The 21,371-nt window shown below is 41.7% G+C and overlaps 1 protein-coding gene across 31 annotated transcripts in view; it reads right to left on the bottom strand.

The window, feature by feature from the left end:
- The window catches only part of RIMS1 (regulating synaptic membrane exocytosis 1), a 324,358-nt gene that overhangs the window by 94,740 nt on the left and 208,247 nt on the right, over positions 1-21,371 (bottom strand). For 17 of the 31 annotated variants that reach the window (XM_087718871.1, XM_087718869.1, XM_087718873.1 and 14 more), the window contains 8 exons: positions 21,147-21,270; positions 18,839-18,885; positions 15,438-15,550; positions 12,099-12,229; positions 10,015-10,186; positions 9,197-9,353; positions 7,291-7,362; positions 4,526-4,682 (listed from right to left, as the gene is read on the bottom strand). In XM_087718871.1, the coding sequence (XP_087574997.1) occupies positions 4,526-4,682; positions 7,291-7,362; positions 9,197-9,353; positions 10,015-10,186; positions 12,099-12,229; positions 15,438-15,550; positions 18,839-18,885; positions 21,147-21,270 (973 nt within the window). The remainder of the gene's footprint in view (positions 1-4,525; positions 4,683-7,290; positions 7,363-9,196; positions 9,354-10,014; positions 10,187-12,098; positions 12,230-15,437; positions 15,551-18,838; positions 18,886-21,146; positions 21,271-21,371) is intronic. The other 14 variants (XM_087718874.1, XM_087718899.1, XM_087718876.1 and 11 more) reach the window with 2 other exon arrangements.

The following is a 21,371-nucleotide window of genomic DNA, read 5'->3' on the forward strand; positions in this document are numbered from 1 at the left end:
AATACAACTCAGTCTGGGTAGAATATGCACAGATCATGCCTCACAGACAGGGCCGCCAAGTCTGAAATACGTCTGACAGATATTATAGCCACTAGAAACAAAGTCTTAAGAGGCAACAATTTCAATGACATGGACCTTAATGGTTCAAATGGAGGAGAAGTGAGAGCCTCCAGGACTCATGGTAAATCCCAAGTTGGGTATCTGTGGATGACAGGAGGTCGGAGGTTCGAAGCACCCCGGAGAAATCTCCGGACTAGAGGGTGAGTAGAAAGATGTTCTGGGGATGAGCCGACTGGGACAGAAGACAAAGCGGCCACCTGTCGACGTAATGTGTTTGGGGTGAGACCCTGATCTAGCCCTCTCTGTAAGAATCCAGCACTTGAGGAATGGAAGCCCTTAGTGGATCAATAGTGAAGTTAGAACACCAGAGAGCAAATGCTCGCCACATGGCATCATAAATATGGTTCATTGAAATCCCACGAGATGCCTGAAAAGTAGCAATGATGTTGAGGGAGGTGTTATCAGCTGTTAAGGCTGAATAATGTCCCCTGCAAGATTGCTGGGGACTGCCACCACCTCAGAGACTGGGTGACCTGCGTGGAAAGGAGAACCCTGTGGGGGGAACAGCTCCTGTTGTTTTTCTGATGTGGGAGTATGAACCACTACAGGGTCCTGCTGTGGAATCTGGCCCATGGTACTACCCCAAAGGAAGACACCATTTTCTCTAATAACTGGGACAGCAGTAGAAAGGACACTGCATAGGCGCAGAACCCTCCTCACTATCTCCCTGAGGCTGAGAATGCGGTCTTGGGAAAGAAACACCCTTTCTTCCATGGTGTCTATGACGACTCCGAGATGTAGAATGTGAGTCCCAGGAATGAGGTGGCTCTTCTTGAGATTCACCCTGAACCCGTTATCCCGCAGAGTTTGGATGGTTTGGGCTAGATCCGTCTCTGCTTGAAAGGGCGACCTGGACAACAGGAGAATGTCGACCAGGTAGCAAGGATTCTGATCTGATGTGGGCGACTAGGGATGCCAGCACCTTCATGAAGACCCTGGGGGTGGAGGAGAGGCCAAACGGAAGGGCTCAGTACTGGAATATAGCAATAGCAGTAGACTTATATACCGCTTCATAGGCCTTTCAGGCCTCTCTAAGCGGTTTACAGAGAGTCAGCATATTGCCCCCAACAATCTGGGTCCTCATTTTACCCACCTCGGAAGGATGGAAGGCTGAGTCAACCCTGAGCCGGTGAGATTTGAACCGCTGACCTGCTGATCTAGCAGTAGCCTGCAGTGCTGCATTTAACCACTGCGCCACCTTGGCTCTGGAAGTGCCTCCCCCCCCCCCATAAGAGAACCAGAGATATCTTTGGTGGTCTGCAAAGATGGGAATGTGAAGATAAGCTTCGGTCAAGTCTACCGAGGTGAGGAAATCGCCTTTTCTGACCCCCTGCAGGATGGTGTGGAGGGAGCGCATTTTGAACCACTGATAAACAATGTGGCGGTTCAATGACTTTAGGTCCAGGATCGCTCTCCAACCCCCAGAAGCCTTTGGTACCACAAAGAGGTGGGAATAAAAGCCCTGACTCCTCTGATGAGGAGGGACCGGCTGGATGGCCCGAATCTCTAGTAGATGCTGTATGGTCCGATCCATAAGCAGCCTCTTGCGAGGGCACTGGGAGATCGGGCATGATACAAAGTGCTCATGAGGGGTGGAGAGGAACTCCAGAAGAAGGCTGAATTTGATTGTGATTACCCAATTGTCTGTCGTGGTCTCCTCCCAGCGGTGAGCGAAAAACGCTAGGCGACCCCCAATTGAGAGATAGTCCAGATAGTCACTTTCGCCTTGGGAAGTGGCGGTTACCTCCTCCCCAGTAAGACTTCTTGGGGGGGAAACGCTGGGTGTTTCAGTTAGACCTGTCCTGATTGGATCCCTGTCTGGGTGTGAAGGGCTGAAGTTGTGGACGGGAGAAGGAGGATCCCCTGTCCATTGGCTGAAAGGGCAACCTTCTATAGAATGGAGAGGGACGACTGTCCTGCTTCTTGTATATAGAGGAAAGGACCTTGCATTTATCCTTAGATTCCGTGAGGTAAGGATCCAAGAAAGCTCCAAAGAGCTGAATGCCATTAAAAGGGGAGGCTGCTAGGCGCCACTTGGTCTGGATATCCACCTGCCATTGTTTAAGCCATAGCAGGCACCTGTCCATGACCGAAGAGGCCATGGCTTTAGAAGCAAACCGGGCTGTGTTCAAGGAAGCATCCGCTGAATATTCAATGGCTGCCCTAATTTTGTTCAGATCCCTGTGTGACCTGGTATCAGTGGTTGCAATATGTTCCTGGAGCTGTTCGATCCAGACTAGAGCAGCCCCGGAGAAAAAATGAAGTGGCTGTGGAGGCCCATACTGCCCAGGCACCTGCCTGGTAACCTTTTATTAATGTTTGATCTGACCTTTTCTCCTCAGGCTTGAGGACTTCCACTTTGGGTGAAGACAGGGCTGCAACTGGCGCGTCCACTGGAAGAGTCTCAAGAAACTTGGTAAGTTCTGGGGCGACACTGTAGAGGCGTTTGTCTAAGTTGGTTGGTTGGGGACCTGTGCCAGGAGAATCCCACTGCTTCATAAAGATCTTTGGAGATGGGATAACCTCCTTTTCCACTGTAGCTTCGGAGAAAAAGAGTGTTAGGCCGTTCAGTCAAATTTGACACAGCAGCCTGAGTCTGAGTTGAAGAAGAAGAAGAAGGTAAGTTAGCCGCTTTTATTGCTTTGAACAGGAGAGGTTTAAAGCGATCAGTTTTGAACAATCCGGAAAAGGCAGGGGCATCTGGGGTGATCCCCTCATCATCTGATAGGTCTGAGTCCTGAGGTTGTCTTGATCCCCAAAAATAGAAGCCTGAGTGACAGACGCAGAAGGAGGATTTTGCTGGGGGTCCTTGGATGACCTATGCCTGTGCCTATGAGATGGGAGATGGACGCTGCTGGAGCCCGGCAGCAATGCCTTTTTTTATGGCTTCTGAAATTATGGCTGCCATTTCTGTAGGAGAGGAAATTGAGGCCTGAGGCACCACTGTGCTCTGAGCCAAAAGGCAACCGGCCTGTTCAAATGTACGATCCCTATTGGGAGGAACATCAAAAAAAAATTCCCCTGGTATCAGGCTCTATAGAGGACAATGAAGAGGTGGAGGACAACTCCCCATCTGATTCATCTATAGATGGACAAGGCCCAATAGGTGGTAATTCGTGAGGGGGCAGGGGAGGTAGCTTGATCCCCCATGGGAGGGGGAGGAGAGGCCTGGATGTTCTGGCTAGCCTGTTTTGGGGCCTGCTGAAACCCCTTTTCCAGGACATTTTGTTTTCTTTCCTCAGCTCTGAGAGAGGTTTTGGATGCTTTTGTAGCTTTCCCTGTGTCGGGAGCCTCTTTAGCCATCCTTTTGCAGCTGCTCCTTACCCCCAATGGACCTGCCTCCTCCAGCTCCTTATCTGGGACAGCCGTCACCATGGAGTGCTCGGCCATGCCTGCTAGTATACCAACTTGAGAATAGGTTGGTAACAATCTCACCGGTCTCGCAACCAGAAAGGAGGAATCGCAGCATTCAGAAGCGCTCTCTTGCTCCGCGATCACCTCAGGGTCGCTGGGCACTTAAAATGGCAGCCGCCACTCTTCACACGCTTTTGCAAGCTGCAAGGATGATCACCGCTGTCTTTGCATGCCTTTGCAAGCCGCAAGATGGCCACCGCTGATCTTTGCACGCTTCCTATGGCAGGCAGACTCACAGAATGGTGGCCGTTTCAGTCTGATGTCAGCCGAAGCGCGAAACAGCTGGTCGCGCAGCTTCTGTTGTAGCGGCTGTTTGCGGACGTCCAGGGGTGCAGAGCGACTCTTTAAACAGTCCCAGAGCCACAGCTCATGAGCTGAGGAGTCAGCGCCGTGCTGACTTAGGTCGGATTGCGTCCCGGAGCATGCTTGTGGTCGCAAGGCTGTCAGATGGTTGAGAAGAATCTCCCGCTCAAAATAGAGCAGGAGAAAAAAAGGGAAAAGTATTCCAATCAAAAAATTAATTTTGAAAAATGACAATTTAGTACAAAAGACCAATTTAGACCAAAATTAGGAGGCGAGATCAATTCTCACAGTTAGTCCAGGTCGGACTGAGTCTAAACTGGGAGGAGTCACCAGGGCTCGATGACATCACAAGTGTAGACTCAGTCCAATTGGTTATTGGGCAGAGCAACCTAGTCTGGCTGTTGTCTCCACGATCATAGGAGAACTACACAAGAACACAACAATTCTCTTTATGGCAAATTGGCCATTGCAGAGGGAGCAGTCGCCCGTGAGTCAAAGAGAGCACAAAGTGTCTAAAGAGAATATAAACGTCACGTATCTATAACCACAAAAATCTGCCCCTCTCACAGTTGACCATAAATCCAAGTGAGTTCAGGGGAAAACTGCTAGAAATAGTGGGGTTCTAGATTACTCCGTTTTGTACAGACTGTTGGAGGTAATGATAAAGCAGCTACATTTCCAATCTTACCTCTGTAATGGCACATTTGGTAAACGCGAACGGGTCCTGCCCTGATCGTCACCACGGTGAGGAGATACAGATCGTGAACGATGATGAGTTGTTCTTTGCTGTTCTGGCACAGTTAATGTTGCAGATTTACTTTCTCTACTGCTAGACCTATAGCCTACTGGTAAAAGTGCAACAAAAGTAATTTAGTTTTGGATCACAAATAGCAATGAATTAATAATCAGATTAGTCTTTCAAGAAAGCATCTCTTGTTTATTACAAGATTTTCAAGTAGTTGTTTCACCAGTGAAAATCCTGAAATATCATGCAGCTAAGTCTAACAAATAGCATTATACTTAAATGTATATATAGGAGAGAAAAGCATAAACATAGATACAGAATAATTTACATGCAGACTAAGAAATTCCCAAAGGTGAAAAAAAAATGAAAAAGAGCATATATAATATCTAAATAATAATTAGATATTAATTTCTAAGATGGTCAGTTTTTCAAATGTTCAGTATTTTCAGATGAATTCTGTACATCTTTGGCTGCAACACCGAAACAATCCTATTGCCAAAATTATTGCAAGCAACAGAATACTTTAGGAGTAACTGCTCTAGGATTGAAGCTTCAGTTTCATTTTCAGTTCAGTTAGCTGCTAATGTGAATATGATATAAAAGTCACTTAAGAAAGTACTGTTCAACATTGAAATAACCAATAGAACTTCATTTGCCCAGAATTAAACTTTTTTGCTATCACTATCACAAATTACTCTTAACTGGACCTAGCACATAAAAAAAAACAATAAACAAAGAAAACTATAACTAAATGCCATCAAAATTGCAAATTATTTACAGAGCTTACAATATGAATGCAGACATGAATGATGGTTTCCACTGAAATAGCAAAAGCCACACATGGCTTCTCGTTGAAAGAAAAATGTACATTTTGTTCCCCTATAGGAACAATTGTCTATGCACAGGAAGCATGATAAGCATAAACTAATGGAGTTCAAAAACAAAATCTTTCAAATGGTGAAAAGATACCAACTCACAATCAAGTTCTTCTAACAATAAGAAGAAAAGGCCTGATATAATAAATGAAGTCTTTAGGATGAATGCTTTGAAACCAGTTGGCTGGTTAAATAGCAGCAGGCTACTTAAAGCAATCCTTCAGTTGAAGGAACAGTATATAAATTAAATATTAGTAGTTCTTAAAGAACCTCAGATTCTAAGGAAAAATACAAGGGAGCTTATAGCATCCTTCTCCTCCAGAATATATTCCATACTTTTCTCTTATTAATTCTGTATGATTGCTTTGTGAATGGATAAAATAATTGCTCATGATGTAAATTATGAAATAACTTTTCCTGCTTAATTATATTTATGTTAAAAATTATCCTTATCTGCAAAATTAAAACTATCAAGGATTTTTAAACATATTCATTAGACTAGGGATGTCAAACTCGAGCCAGATGCATCACATGCTGGCCACGCCTACTCCCGATTTAGTGAAGGTGAAAAAAAGCCATGATATGTCATATGACTATGACATGACAACACGAGTTTACACTCCAGCATTAGACAATGGAAACTAAAATAATATGATTTTATTCAATAGTCTATGTTGCCACACAGACAGTATAAAGACGGCACTGTATGACAAAAAGTAACAACATGTGGCTTAATTATATCAGTATAACTGAAATTATTAGCTAATTCATTAATAAACTAATTTAGAGAAGTGCTCAACTATTGTTTAAGAAAATGGAAAATTAATTAACTATTATTATGACATCCTTCTTGATTTTCAGTTAACATAGTACTGCATTCTTTAACATAATTAACACCTCCCAAAAATATGGTAGAATGAACTTTTGTGATATAATTTTCCAGGCTTTTTGGATAATGTTGTATAATGTGCATTAATACTGTATATACCAGCCAAAATAGCATTGGTAAGCATACAAGCTCTTCATTATTTCAAACAGAGAAAAGTAAGAATAACTAAAAAAAATCTTTCAAACTGTTTATTACAGTTAATTATCTGGTTCGAATACCTGGTTGAAATGTCAAGTTATGTGTTGTTCTTTTTTTTTACTTTGAACATATTTTCCAATTCAGGCAGTGACTGGCTGCAGGAAACCTTCAGCACTTCCTATAATGTTGAACACTGCATTTCTAGAATTTTGATTTTATCTTTTTATAGAAATTGCTTAAATCTTCTTTTAGGCATATATTTTATGCATACATTTAAGATAAAGGAAACTAATGAATGTTTGTAAGAGTTATATAATATGTAGCCATGCTTCATGCACTACATACAGCCATGCATTTTCAATATATTCCATGGTGCACCTTTGGGTCTGAAAACAAGAACAAATCAATTGAGATTTTTTTATTGCTTAAGCTATATATTAGAATATATTTTTGTATTATCTTTTATTTCAAAACAGATCCTTGACCCATGAAATGCCTACATTGTGCACAAACAGATTTATCAGTTGTTTACATTGGCATCAATATTAAATATTAACCTTGTAACAAACCCTTGCCCCTGGCCATTCACTGCAGATGTAGCAGAATGAAAGATTAATTTTAATTTAGGAACCAATAAAGGTTGGTGTAAATTTTAAAACGTGTCACCATGGAACAATACAACTTTCTGGAAAACATGACCTCCCAACTAAAGTTCTTTCAAAAATCTAGAAAATTCAAACGTGGAAGAGGAGGAGGAGAGGGAAGTTGAAGCAAAGGATGTAGGACCATGCTCTTCACCCACGCACCTGAAGGAACTACTCCAATACCATCATCAACCTCATTATCTGAGATGTCACTATCACTGATTCGCTGAGATCCTGTGCAACAGTAAGGCAAATAACTGTATACTTGGTACTTTTGCAAAGGGTTAAAGTAAGTGTAAGCAAAACTTATTTGGGGGAGTTAAATAAATGGGATGCATTCAGAACTAAAAAAAAAAGAGATAATAATTGTAAAAAAAAAAAAAAAGCTATTGCAAAGTGGCTCACAATCAGAACACATTATAGGCTATAGTTCCAAGCATATTGTGACAGCACAATGACTCACTGGATTGTACCATTTATTGTTAACTTGCTCATACAGCACCTGGTGTATCTGATTTCACATTTAGTTAATTTCTATATATAGTATCTTATATATCAAACATACCTAGTACTTCTTTCTCCTATTTTATCCACAACAACATCCCTGCCGGGTGTGTTGGGCTGAGAAAGTGTGGTTGGCCCAAAGCAGGGGTGTCAAACTCAATTTCATTGAAGGGCACATCTGGGTTGTGTTTGATCTTGGGGGGGGGGGGCATAGTGGCCATGGCCAGGGTGGCCATGGCCAGCTCGACATCACTTATGTCAGGGGCACCTGTGGTGGCCTGAGTGCTCTGCTAGAGAAAAGTTCCACTTTCGGCTGCAACTGCCTCCTGCAACTCTTTGCCAGTGAAAATGGAACTCGGGAGGACCTGTGTCCATGGCCCTCCTGAGTTCCTTTTTCGCTGGCAGTGGCACTGTGGGCCAGTCTGCCAATTACCTCCCAAAGACCCATTAGATCGCACAGGGTCGGCCTCCTCCGGGTTCCATCCACCAGCCAATGCCATCTGGCTATGACCCGGGGGAGGGCCTTCTCTGTGGCGGCTCCGGCCCTTTGGAACAAACTCCCCGCAGAGATTCAGACCCTCACCTCTCTCCCTGCTTTCCGAAAAGCCGTTAAAACCTGGCTGTGTCGGCAGGCCTGGGGTTGATGAGCTCCCTTCCCCTCTCGACAGGTGTGGTTGTTGGTCATTTTAAATGTCTATTTTGTACTTGTATGTTTCCCCTTCCCGTTTAAGTTGTTCGCCGCCCTGAGTCCCTTTTAGGGAATAGGACGGCATATAAATAAAATAAAACTTAAACTTAAACAGTCCTTTGCTGTTTCCAGGGTGGCCCCAGGGGCCAGATATAAGTATCCCATGGGCCGGATTCAGCCCCTAGGCCTTGAGTTTGACACCCCTGGCCCAATGTCATCCAGCTGGTTTTCATGCTTAAGGTGGGACTTACAACTCAGTCTCCTGAGTTTTGCCTTAACTTTAACTTGCACCATAACTGGCTTACCAAAGTTCATATGGCCTATTAAACCAAACCAATCCGCATTACAGTTTAGTGCAACATGTGAATCTAATGATCCGCACAGGCAACTACTGATTGAAGTTTTAGTTATTATGGGATCAATGAACGTTCATAAATTATAGCTGGGCAATGGTTTTCATTTTCATATTAATTGTGAGCCTAAACAATCTAATAAAAAAAGGGTCAGAGGTAATGAAATCGGACAGTGTTGAAAATCTCAAGAAAAGCGGCTGAACGTAGAAGCAGCAACAAAGCACTCCTAGCAGCCATTTCTTGGTCTCTAAAGTGGAAGTATGAAGCATTCCTTTTGTTAGTCAGATTTCAGAATGATGGCCATATAGCCAAGTCTGATCTTTGCCTAACCCAGTCATAATAATTGCAATCACAATATTAGGCATGCCTCTTTAACGCTGAGACAGTATGAGTTAAACCTTGAGGCAGATCTTTGAAACCCATACTTTTTACTGAGCGTAGTTGCTTAAGTTGTTATAAATGTTTATAGCATAATTACTAGTCCAAAAGCTCCACCAATATGAAAGGGGAATTCTGCACCTACTTTGTAATTTTTTGCTGGAATTTTCTCCGCTATGGACATGTCTCCTTGGCATGAAAGGTGATGGCTGAGGAAGAGGTAGTGAGGATTCATCATGGGTCTGCAGCTTATACCAATGTGGATCGTCATCTAAAAGCGCAGTCTCTAACTCTATGAGAATCTAGGAGAAAGTACAGCAAAATTCATCTTTGTTTAACAATAGGGACAAATCAGGGGTGGGATTCAGCTGGTTCGCACCGGTTTGGGTGAACCAAATGTTAATTTTGCATCTGGTTCACTGAAACGGTTGTTGTAAGGGCCGGCTGGCCTCTCCACTCCCAGGAGTCTCCACACGGCCTGTTCATCATGCCAGGTAAGTGCAGGGCCCCCACAGACACTCTGGGAGGGTGAAAACAGGCCTCTCAGAAGTCCTGACCCGTTTCCGGCCTCTGGAGCCTGGGGGAGGCTGTTTTCGCCCTCCCAAAGGCTCAAACAAAGCTTCTGGAGCCTGGGGAGAGTGAAAAATGAGCCTACCTGAAGTACCAGAAGTCCCAAAACATGCCCATTTCCAGCCTCCAGAGGACCTCCGGAGCCTGGGGGAGGCCATTTTTGCCCTCCTGGAGGCTCGAAAAAAGCTTCTGGAGCCTCCAAGAGGTGAAAAAGCCCCCCCCCCCAAAAATCATGGTGCAGGAAGCCGAATAGGCCATGCCCACCATGGCCATACCACCCAGCAAGCGGGAAGAGAACTGGTGCCTAACATTTTTCAATCCCACCCCGGGTCACAAACTGCTTCAAGATTCTATTCCACCTTTAAAATACAATGATGGTACATTCCCATTCACCTCTCCGAGGAAGTCACTTTCTTCTTCTTGAACTCTTGGCTGATCCCAAACAGTGATTTCTAGCATCCGTTCTCTAAAATCCTTACGGTGCACATGCGAATAGAGAAAGGTTTGGTTCCATTTGGGTTCTAAGCTTTTCTTTACTGTTTTTGTCCTTCTTTTGCTCTTATCACTGAAACATAAAAAGTCACTGTAAATTATCATCAGAAATCCAGGTGTGTATTTCCATCTCAGGTCTTAAGGTTCATGTGAAAATATCTACAGAACCCGCATATTCTGGACATAAATTGTTCAACTCAAAACAATGTTATAGAGCACTGCACACCAGAACAGCTAGACATAAGGACAGTTTTTCCCAGCATGCCATCAATCTGTTTGAACAACTATTTCCACAACACTGTTAAACTATTTACTAAGACTACATTACTATTAGTCTTCTCATCCTTCCAATTACCGATCTCCTTTTCTACTTATAATTATAACTTTGTTGCATGTATCTTATGATTTATATTGTTTTATTTAGTTTCCTGGTATGATTTTAATTGCTTATTTAGTATCCTATGACTATCACTAAGTATTGTATCTTATGATTCATTATGCATGATTTTATGATGACTATGATCATGATTCCTCACTTATATCTTTTATGTACACGGAGAAATTATGCATTGGAGGCAAATTCCTTGTGTGTCCAATCACATTTGGCCAATAAAGAACATTGCTCTATTCTGTTCTGTTCTATTCTGTTCTATTCTGTTCTATTCTGTTCTATTCTGTTCTATTCTGTTCTATTCTGTTCTATTCTGTTCTATTCTGTTCTATTCTGTTCTATTCTGTTCTATTCTGTTCTATTCTGTTCTATTCTGTTCTATTCTGTTCTATTCTGTTCTATTCTGTTCTATTCTGTTCTATTCTGTTCTATTCTATTCTCACAGTCATGATTCCAGTGTGGTCAGTTCCCTCTGTAAAGGGGAAGAGTCCTACTCAGCTGATTAGCTAGTTCAAACTAAATAACCCAATAGCATTGCAGAGCTGAACACTATAAACGATTGCTGTGGTTGGATTCACAACTAAATAAGTGAAATGGCTGACCAAGGGACAGCAGCATGAAACCATTGTGACAGTTATTATCCACCATAAGTCATTTATTAAATTAAATGTTATTAATAACATTAAAACCACAGGGAAATGTAAACAACTAAAATGAATATAAAATATAAAATGAAACAAAATAAATAAATAAATACATAAATAATAAGAAATTCTTAGCCTGACAATATGCTACTTTTCAGCAGAAAGTTTGTAAGTTATACATTGTCCAAGGAAAATAAAGGGGCAGCTAGTGCTGGCCTTCAGAATATCCTATTGCACACCATTTAGTAGACTTCTGATATAGTACCCTGTTTCCCCAAAAATAAGACCTCCACAAATAATAAGCCCAATTGGGCTTTTGAGCGCATGCACTAAAATAAGCCCTCCCCTGAAAATAAGCCCTCCCTGAAAATATTGCAACATAGCAGCAGCCATGAGGTCACCATGCTCGCTGTCTCCTGCACCTCAAAAATAATAAGACCTTCCCGAAAATAAGTCCAAGTGCTTATTTCGGGGGGGGGGGGTTGTCAAAAGAAAATAATACTCTTATTTTCAGGGAATCACGGTAGTATAAAGTAGATGTCAACATTTGATGTTAATAATATTGCACACAACTGGCTTCTGCTTGTTGGAAAATGAACTGGTAAGTTATGGAAAAAAATGTAATATTCTCGAACAGTGTTTCTCATTTTGTCAATATTAAGATGCGTGAACATTCACTCCCAGAATTTTTTGCTTAAAGTTGCCAAGGTTGAGAAACACTGTTCTAGAACAGATGACACGATAAAATAATGCATCATTCTTTGCACCTGAAAAACTTTGCTGCTGTTGTACAGAGAGATCCTGGTTTGAATCAAAGAAAATAAAATTAAAAATTGGCCACTAGCACTTCACCAAGAAGAGTAATATTGTAGTTGCAATGAATGCCACAAATATAGAGCTTAACTGAAATGCTCAATTTGTACAATATGCTTTTTCATTTGAAGTCTTACCTTCTATCTGGAAGGAAGTACATTTTCACATATGGGTTTCTTGGTCGTCCATCTAATCTAGGTGGCAGATCTGTTGCTTGAAGAACATTCACTATTAACTGATGCCCCACTTTATCATACCATAGTTTAACCTAAAATATTGAAAGAGCTCTACATTATCAATAAAATATGTCAATTTGGGCTCATATTTATCTACATTGTACTGATAAAGGAAGCAACAATACATTCATTAAATAATAGAAAACATACAAGCGATCCTTCTACACATGAAACCCTGACCATGATATGCTACATTCAACTAAAAATTTTTGATATATGGAAATTGATTTGAAAGGAAATCTGGGAAGTAAAAAATGGAGGAAGTTTTTAAACTAAAAAATGCACTAAAATGGAATTTGCAATGTCTCTTAGATTACTTTTAATCTTAGAGCCGAGGTGGCGCAGTGGTTAAATGCAGCACTGCAGGCTACTTCAGCTGACTGCAGTTCTGCAGTTCAAATCTCACCGGCTCAAGGTTGACTCAGCCTTCCATCCTTCCGAGGTGGGTAAAATGAGGACCCGGATTGTTGTTGGGGGCAATATGCTGACTCTGTAAACCGCTTAGAGAGGGCTGAAAGCCCTATGAAGCGGTATATAAGTCTAACTGCTATTGCTATTGCTATTGCTACTTTTAAATGGGATTAGACAGCTTCGTGTGGAATGAATCTATAAATGAATGTGTGTATATTATCTATATGTGATTTTCACTCCAAAGGTATGTTCTTGGCAGGAAACAAGAGTGGATTCTTCCTTAGATTAGTGGTGGGTTGATGTCAAGTCGCCATGAGTGATGTCAAGTTGGCCATGCCCACTCAGTCACATGACCGGGGCCACGCCCATGATAGGGAAAAATTGAATTTCTATCTAATCTACCTGCATGCCATCCCACTCTCCCTTTGCCAGTTGTACATGTCTCCTCATTTCCCTTCCTTCAGTAGCCTTGGCCCTAGCCCCACGTTCTCCCCTCTTTCTTCAGGCTGTTTACCTTCCTCCCGCGGCAGCTGGTCGAGATTCCGGAAGGGAAGCTGTAGGTTTTGGTGGCCCCAAGCCAGTTGCCGCTTCCGGGAAGCGGCTGGCAGACGCCTTCCAGCTGCCGCCTCTTTTAGAGCTGCATTGTGGCTGTGGCGGCTGGCCACAGGCCATCAAAAACTACCAAAAGTCGCTGAAAAAGCTGCTGCTGTCGCCACCCTGTTCTTCGTGCCGGCCCCGCACATACATCCCATTGCCTGTGCAATGGGAGGAAGGCAAGCAGCCTGAAGAAAGATGCGATGGTGTTGGAGGAAGTGGGGCTAGGGCTCGGGATGCTGAAGAAGGGGAAATGGCAAGACGCATGTGACTGGCAAAAGGAGAGTGGATGGTGAGTGGACGGCAACTGGGAAGCGGGGCAAGGCCAGAGTTGAGGATTGGCGCATTCCCTGACCTGACTGAGGCAGGTAGTGGCTCCAGGGCCTCAAGGAATGGCACATCTTTGGGGCCCCATGCCCCAGCCCAAGGTGAAGGGTGAGCGGGCAGCATGCTTACTTACCTTTTGTGAGCTGAGCCGAGCCGAGTGGGTGAGGTATGGAGGTGACTAGCTAGGTGCATAACTGGGCCGTGTGGTGAAACGAATGCAACATATATAGTGCTGGGATGGGTTGAGCAAGTGAGTGTTGAGCGAGCGCCGAGTGGACAAGCAGGGTGAGTGAGCGGCGAGTGAGTAGCAACCGGGCAACAGGTTCAGGGGCATGGCCAGCCAGCGGCCATTACCAGTTCGCGCGAACTGATACAAACCAGCTGAATACCACCTCTGCCTTAGATTCTATATGGATAACTGAATGCAGGAATTAATATCGGAATGTGCATGGTACCATGTACCCAGCAATCTGTTAAGTCGATTTATATAGTCAGCTATGCCATTTTTTAAAAAGTTGAGAATTTACTTTAGTCATTGTAACAGGTAGAAATACTGTATAGGATGGATCTAAGTTTACTGTTTTTGCCATCTTTCACATCAACTGCCATTTTGTATACCTCATTCCCACTCCCTGTCCCAAAGAATCCAATCCTCTATAAGACAGCATACTGTCATTCCCAAAACAACTTCTGGGGAATAAGCTTCCAACAGAGCAATTGAATATCACTCTGTGGGATTGTGGGGGTATATATGTATGTTTTTGCACGGGTGTGTGTTTACATATCTATGGTGTGAATAAAAAGTGGGGTTAGTGACCATTCAAATGAGAGATATAAACGAGACTGGAAAAAATGGATTGACTATATACAAAACAAATACGGGACTAAGAAATTACAGATAGCCCATGCTTAAGATCAGGAATGAGTTAAACTGTTCAAAGTTAGTGGAGCAAGAAGAAGCTGAGTTCAATGTAGAGATGTTATTAACTTCTTTTTTTTATTTCCTTTGTCTTAATATATTTTAGACTGTGTTTGTTAAAAATCTATACCGTGTACGGGCTCTGGGAAGTCGTGGGGGGAAGGGAGGTGGGGTGTTAGGGGGGAGGGGGGATATATATAGTATGTATTAGATTTCAAAGTAACGCGACTGCACTTGTATACCGTTGCTCTTTAATTCCACCGAAGGGAGGAGTAGAGGGATAGAAGAAAGAGGGGTAGAGAGGGTGGGAGAGAGGATTGGAGGGAGGGTGAGAAGGAAGGGAGGGAGTGTACCGGGAGAGAGGAGTGGTAGAGGGGGAGGGGAAGTAGGGTAGAGGGGAATGATGGAGGGAAGATGGAAAGGTGGAGGGGGGGCAAAAGAAAGGGTGTATGGAGGGTCGAAGAGGTACATTGGGTTTCTATTTTGGGGGGTATTGTTGACAAGAGGAATGGCTGTGTTTATTGTTTAATGTTATATGGCCCCGGTTATGCACAGTATATATGTGACTGTACGAAAATGAAAATGGAAAATAAAAACACATTTACACACACACACAAAAAGTGGGGTTAGTGACTAATGAGTGGCTTATATAAAGAGGAACCACTCATATAGCAGAACTGACTTTGAACTTCATTTTTAAAAATTCTTTCTCATAACATAGGATTGGTCCAGTTTTATAAGTACATGCCAAAATGTTTTCTGAGGAATAGATTATTATGGAGAAAAACCTACCTATAGTTGAAAATTAGTATTGGCACACAATCAATCAGTTGTTTTCAATCCTGTGCTTTAAGCATACACATATGCTTAGTTAAAATGCAAGATCCTGAACAGTAATCTTACATTCGCTAAGCTATGCAAATATAAATATTGCAAGAAGTCTGCAAGCAGACAAAATGTGTTCTCTAGTATCAAAAATTTATACTTACTGACAGCTGCCCAGGTAGGACTTGTGGTGCGTCTTTTAAAGCTCCGGGGCTAGTAGGGGAAATAACAGAAATTGAAGGCCGTTCCATTTTTTGAGATTCAAATGAGCTAGAACCTGGAGAGAGAGAAAAGAAAATAGAATAATAATAAAGAACAGCTTGCCTCCAGATATTGTGAATGTCCCAACACTGGAAGTCTTTAAGAAGATGTTGGATAGCCATTTGTCTGAAACGGTATAGGGTTTCCTGTCTAGGCAGGGGGTTAGACTAGAAGACCTCAAAGGTCCCTTCCAACTCTGCTATTGTATTGTATTGTATTAAAGAACTTGAAATATATCATCTTAAAAGTGAAGAAGGTATGAGTAAAAAGAGAGCATTGGCCAAAATAAGAACAATAATAACAGAAATATTGTTATTTCTTTTTTTGCCCTATCTGCAAAAGAAATGGTAGAAAGAAAAAGAGGAAAAAAGAGAAGAAAAACGAAATGAAATAAATGAAATAAAAACACTTAAATAGTTAGCAGTGCCAAAACTCTGTTACACTTTCAACAAAACATTAAGTTTTAAATACCTGTAAACACACTATAGCTTTTCAGCAAGGAGAGCTTTTGAAACTTATAAATCAAGGAAAAATCTAATGTAATTCCCCTAGTATGATATTTTGCATTTATTGTAGTCTATACATGAGGAGATATATTTGCTAAAAGATGAGGAAAGCCCTGATATAGTAGAATTGAACAGAAAAGAACAGAGAAATGATTGCTTTTGCAAAATCTTTTTTCTTTTGAAAAAGGTAAGGCGTGATAAGGACTTTCTTTTTTTAAAAAAAAAAGAGCCTCAGAAAAAAATGAATATTTGTTCCTAGAATTATTTCTCAGTTGTACTATAATGGATAATTGGGCCACTAGTGTTGTGAAAGGAAGAAAAGGAAGGGATAAATATCAAATTGAGAATTCACTCTGTATTCCTCTAAAAATTATGCATTTGTTTTTCTACAAACAATCTAGCTTATACAGATAATTGAGTTATGACAGTTTACTTCAAAGTTACAACTTCAGCACCCGTTACTTATGTCAAAGTTCCAAGGTTACGAATGTTGCAGCACCACAGCAGTCGTTCACCCTTACAAACAACTGCAGAGGCATTGCAACATTCGTTCTGCCTATTCCCCTCCCTGCCCCCCCACCCCCCAAGCAGGATCTTCCTAGGAACTGGGCCTGTGGAGACTCACTTACCTTGCAAAGATCTAGCGAGCGGTGTCCTCTCCAGCCTCTCTGCCCCAGTTTCTTTGCCTGCATCCCGGCAGGCTCTGGTTGTCTTTGCCAAAAAGCTTTTCATGCGAAGAACGGAGAGCGAGAGGGACCTGAATCAAAAGCTTTTTGCAAAGACGACCGGAACCTGGCAGGATGTAATCACTAGCCCCTATAGGGTTCGGTTGGCTTTCCTCAAGGCTTTTGGCATGAAGAACAGAGGACGGGAGTGGTGCACACACTCCTCCTAGTCTCCGTTCTTCTTGCCAAACGCTTTTTGCAAAGATGACTGGAGCCTGCAGGGAACCAGGCAAAGAAATCACAGCAGAGAGGCTGTGGAAGACACACTTTGGTTGGCCATCAAGATTGTCAAAAGGTAAGTGCTGTGAAAATCTGACGGGACAGAATGGGGGGATATCTCAGTAGGTCGTGGGGGCTTGAGGGGGTCAGAAGCACTAGTCTCCCCATGGTTTCCCCATCTTGAGATAGCTACCTCATGCGCACTTAACAACCTGAGCACTCGATTAGTGAATGCATTGGGTAAATCAGAGAGAGATCACATTCAATTAACATGATCTCATTAACAAACAGGGACGTGCAGTCACTAGAGGCAGGGGAGCCGTGGCCTCACCAGTCATGAGGAAAAGGAAAGAATTTTAAAGAATTTTTTTAAAATAATTAAAGCCAAGGTAGTTGCTACCAGATTCTAAGTCATAGTGACTTGGAACAGTGCTTAGTGTTAACTATAGGAGGAGGCCAGAGAACTAGGGGCCTCTTTTGCATAAGGAATTTTTCACCTTTTAAGAGTTAACCAAGGGTTAAAAAGCTAAGAATTCCTTATGCAAATGAGGCACGTGTTCTCTCGACTCGTGTAGAGGGCATTTTTAGAGGCTTTTTAGAGTTCTCTGGGAGCAACTAGCTCAGTCTGACTCAGAGCTCTGGCCTTTCATGAGGGCAGAGTTGAAATCCTCTCTGAAACAGCTGGAAAGGTGCGTGTGTGGGGAGGGGGGAGGAAATGAAAAGGTTTGATTGCATGCAGAACCCACGTTGCCTTTTCAAACAAACACACACACACACACACAAAACACAGCTGGATAAAAGTATATAAGCCCAGCTTCCCTGAAAAGGCAACGTGATTCACCTGCAATCAAAGGCTCCGCTCGGAAGGCAGCAGGGGGTATGGCAGAGGAGCTGCTTTCAAGCCTTTGGAAAATATATCCAATCCACCTTCCACGTTTGTGTTTGTTTGAGAGTGAGTGAGAGAGGGATCCAATTTCTCTGTGTACGTGTGTCTGTTTGAGAGAGGGGGAGGGAGGGAGAGAGGGAGGAAGGAGGGGGAGGGAGAAGAAGAAGAATGGGAAAACTTATTTTGCAAGGGGGAAAAATGCTGTCGCTTTAAATCTGAACTGAGCATGCCTGGCTGTGGAATTCTGGGAGTTGAAGTCTACAAGTCTAAAAAGCTGCCTCACCGGCCATAAAACTCACCGCACGTCACTGTTAACGAATCCCTCAAGTTACGAATGTAATTGGCAGGCTCTATTACATTTGTAAATCAAGCACTACCTGTATTCAACCAGAATTCTTTCTGTTATGCCTAGAATGGCAGAATTTGGACAACCTCAGTTGACAAAATGGGAAAATTAAGCCACATGATACAATGTCTTCTTTTCTGGGTTTGAAAACCATCATTATAGCAAAACTCTAGTTCAAAAAACTCTGATTTATGCAAAGTGAGAAAGGAGAGGGGGGGGGAAGGCAGTTCTATATTTTAGGCTGGGGAGAAAAACACCAAAGTGAACAGTTAAAGTCAATTTGTATGATCACTTAGGATATTTTGGTAACTTTTGAGGTTCAAAAGAAAAGCACGTCACAGTCTTATGACATGATTGTTGCTGGCCAGCTTTTATCTCTATCATGTGTCAGACATTGTGAATGGTTTCCCTGGTGATATCTACTACAGCTATTTATTACCCCATGTATTTTAGCATGAATCCTGCAGACTTTTGGTATGAATAAAATATATACAACCTCACGAAGTATTAAAAATCACTGAGGGTGGAGGAAAGACTGTGCTGGTAAACTAAGTAATACTGAAAGATATTTTATGAATCAACATTGTTCAATCTTAGCAGCCGGAATAAACTTAATACTCACTAGACTCTAGTGGAGGATGAGAAGTTTCAGGAATCCTTGGAATGTCACTGAAATAGACATATATAGACAAAATTTTGAAATGCCTTGTTGATCCACAGAGCAATGCTATAAAATAATGTTTAATCTATATACACAATTATTTACTTAATGCTATTTAATAAAACAGAAGGTTCAGATTGTCAGGCCTGCAGTTATATCCCTTTTAGGATCTTTGGCCCGCCACACTCTCTCTTACTTCATTATGCTGTTCCATTAGTGTAGTAGTTGGGAGGGGGAGTAGAAAGGAGTAGAATTGTGGAATGTGTTGTTGTCATTCTTTTCTAGAAGCCCAAGGTCATCTTTTCTCTCTGCACCTCTGCACCTGACCGGAACCAGCTGGGTGGAGATGCCGGCGTGGAAGAAGATGATTGGACCATGTGATGGATTTGTGGGTGTGGGGACAAGATCATGACCTTTCAACTGGGTGGGAATCCTAGGTAACTTCCAGAATTGGGATTCCACAGATGTACCAAGATGTCTGATTTATTAAATTGGAACTTTAAGGATTGTTTTGCCTTGGACTCTGATTTAATTCTACATGATACTTGGAACGCTGACACAGATGTTGAATGTTTATTCAAAAAAAATTAATCCAAGATTTAATGCTTTTGACATATCTCTGAAGAAATTATTTGCTCAATTTTTTAAGAAAGATTGGGAACTCATCTCTCTTAAGGGATACAATTTGAAAATGAAACAAACAGCAATTTCAATGTAAATATTTATATCGTAGTCTGGCAGTCCACAATATTTTTCCACCACACAACAGTACAAAGTAAATAGGAGAGGAGTGAAGCTACAAAACACTAATTTGAGGAAAAGGGGGGATTTAATTCACTAAAATGTTTATACACACACCTGAAGGAGTTTGCTGAATTAAACCTACAAAAGAACCTTATAATAACAGAGAGAAAAAACAGAAAAGAAACTTGGAAGCAATTAGGCAAACAAACATAATCCCCATTTAAAATATATCGTGTTACAATATATATGGAAACACACTTAATTTCATTTCTATAACTAAATATGTCATACTGGATTTTATTCCAGAAATATATATGGTCTTCTAAAATATAAACTGTCAGATTTTTTACCTTTAATCCCAAATGATCCAAGGAAATTTTGTTATACAGGAATTCAGAAAGATCATATCCTGCCTTTAATTTAATCTAAATGCCATTGTTATAGACTTCCCCCCTCCATAAGACTCCACTTCTTTTAAAACATTATATTAAGAACAATAGTACCAACACTGAAAGAGCAATATAGTAAATAAAATGGTCATCCCTCCCAATGTCCAGTAATAGCAGCAATCTTAGAATTAAAAGCTCTAGGAGGAAGCTTAGCTTTCCCACCTTTCTAAATGATAGAAGGGTGGGTGAGGAACCATCATGTTTCATTCTCCTGGCAACCTTCTACAGACTTCATTGGGGAGGAGGGAATCAACATCCTAACTGGTTGATAAGATTTTTATGAGATAATCCTAAATGTATTCATGCATAAGCTAGTAAGGGCTGTACAAATGATAACCAGATGGTTATTTTCTGTAGCCAATGTTGTGTAGGCAAAACCGATGGTATATGATTATGGTGGCCCTCACCCATTGATAAGAGGGCTGCTGGATTTTGCTACAGCTTCCTGAAAGTCTTCAAGAGGAACCCTTATCATAGCACATTGCAGTATTCTACCCTACAGGGGATGAGGGCATTTTGCAGCTAACAATTCAGACAGATACATGATGGTGTGCTTCATAACATAACATTCATCCTTTCCCAGCTGATTCAGTACATTGGAAGGTGAAAATGAAGTGGTAATTAATAGAAAACAGACTGGATCCAAACTTGGTAAGGTTTACCATAGATCCATTAAAATAAATGGCTCTTAAATTAGCTGTAAATCTGGAGAAGCCCTACAGCTGGAGATGTCTAAGTGGTGATGTGATCTGTGCCCAAATATACAAAACATGGCATACATTAGTAAGAACATTTTCTCCTTATAGTTAATATTATAGCTGGACCTTTCCAGATTTGCTGCCAAGGACTTTTGTCTTGAGAATCCAAGTACAAGAATGCTAAGGTTACCCCTTCATTATTTTTTTGCTTTACATTTTTAGTATGCCAATGTGTATCTTATTGTAATATTATCTGCTTTTATATGCACATGCCTGCATTTAAGAGAGAGAGAGAGAGGGAGGGAGAGAAGGAGGGAGGGAGAGAGGGAGGGAGGGAAGGAAGGAAGGCTAATAAAGAAATTGCAAAGCAAACTTTACCCAATAGGCCTTGAAACAATAATTTCAACTTGAGGTTCTGATTTGGATTCTAAAATAATATTGTAAACTTCTTCATTTGTAGCTCCAGGAAGTGCTTTACCATTCCACTCTAGAACTTCATCACCTGAAATTTAAAAACAAAGGATATGTTCTTTTATATGATTTCACTCACAGAGATAAATGCATAGAGAAGTATAAATTGCTACGATAGCTTCTTTTCTAGGC

Source organism: Thamnophis sirtalis, unplaced genomic scaffold (genome assembly GCF_051295495.1).
Source record: "Thamnophis sirtalis isolate CommonGarterSnake01/CBP01778 unplaced genomic scaffold, rThaSir2_p1.2 scaffold_6, whole genome shotgun sequence".
NCBI classification, from domain to species: Eukaryota; Metazoa; Chordata; class Lepidosauria; order Squamata; family Natricidae; genus Thamnophis; species Thamnophis sirtalis.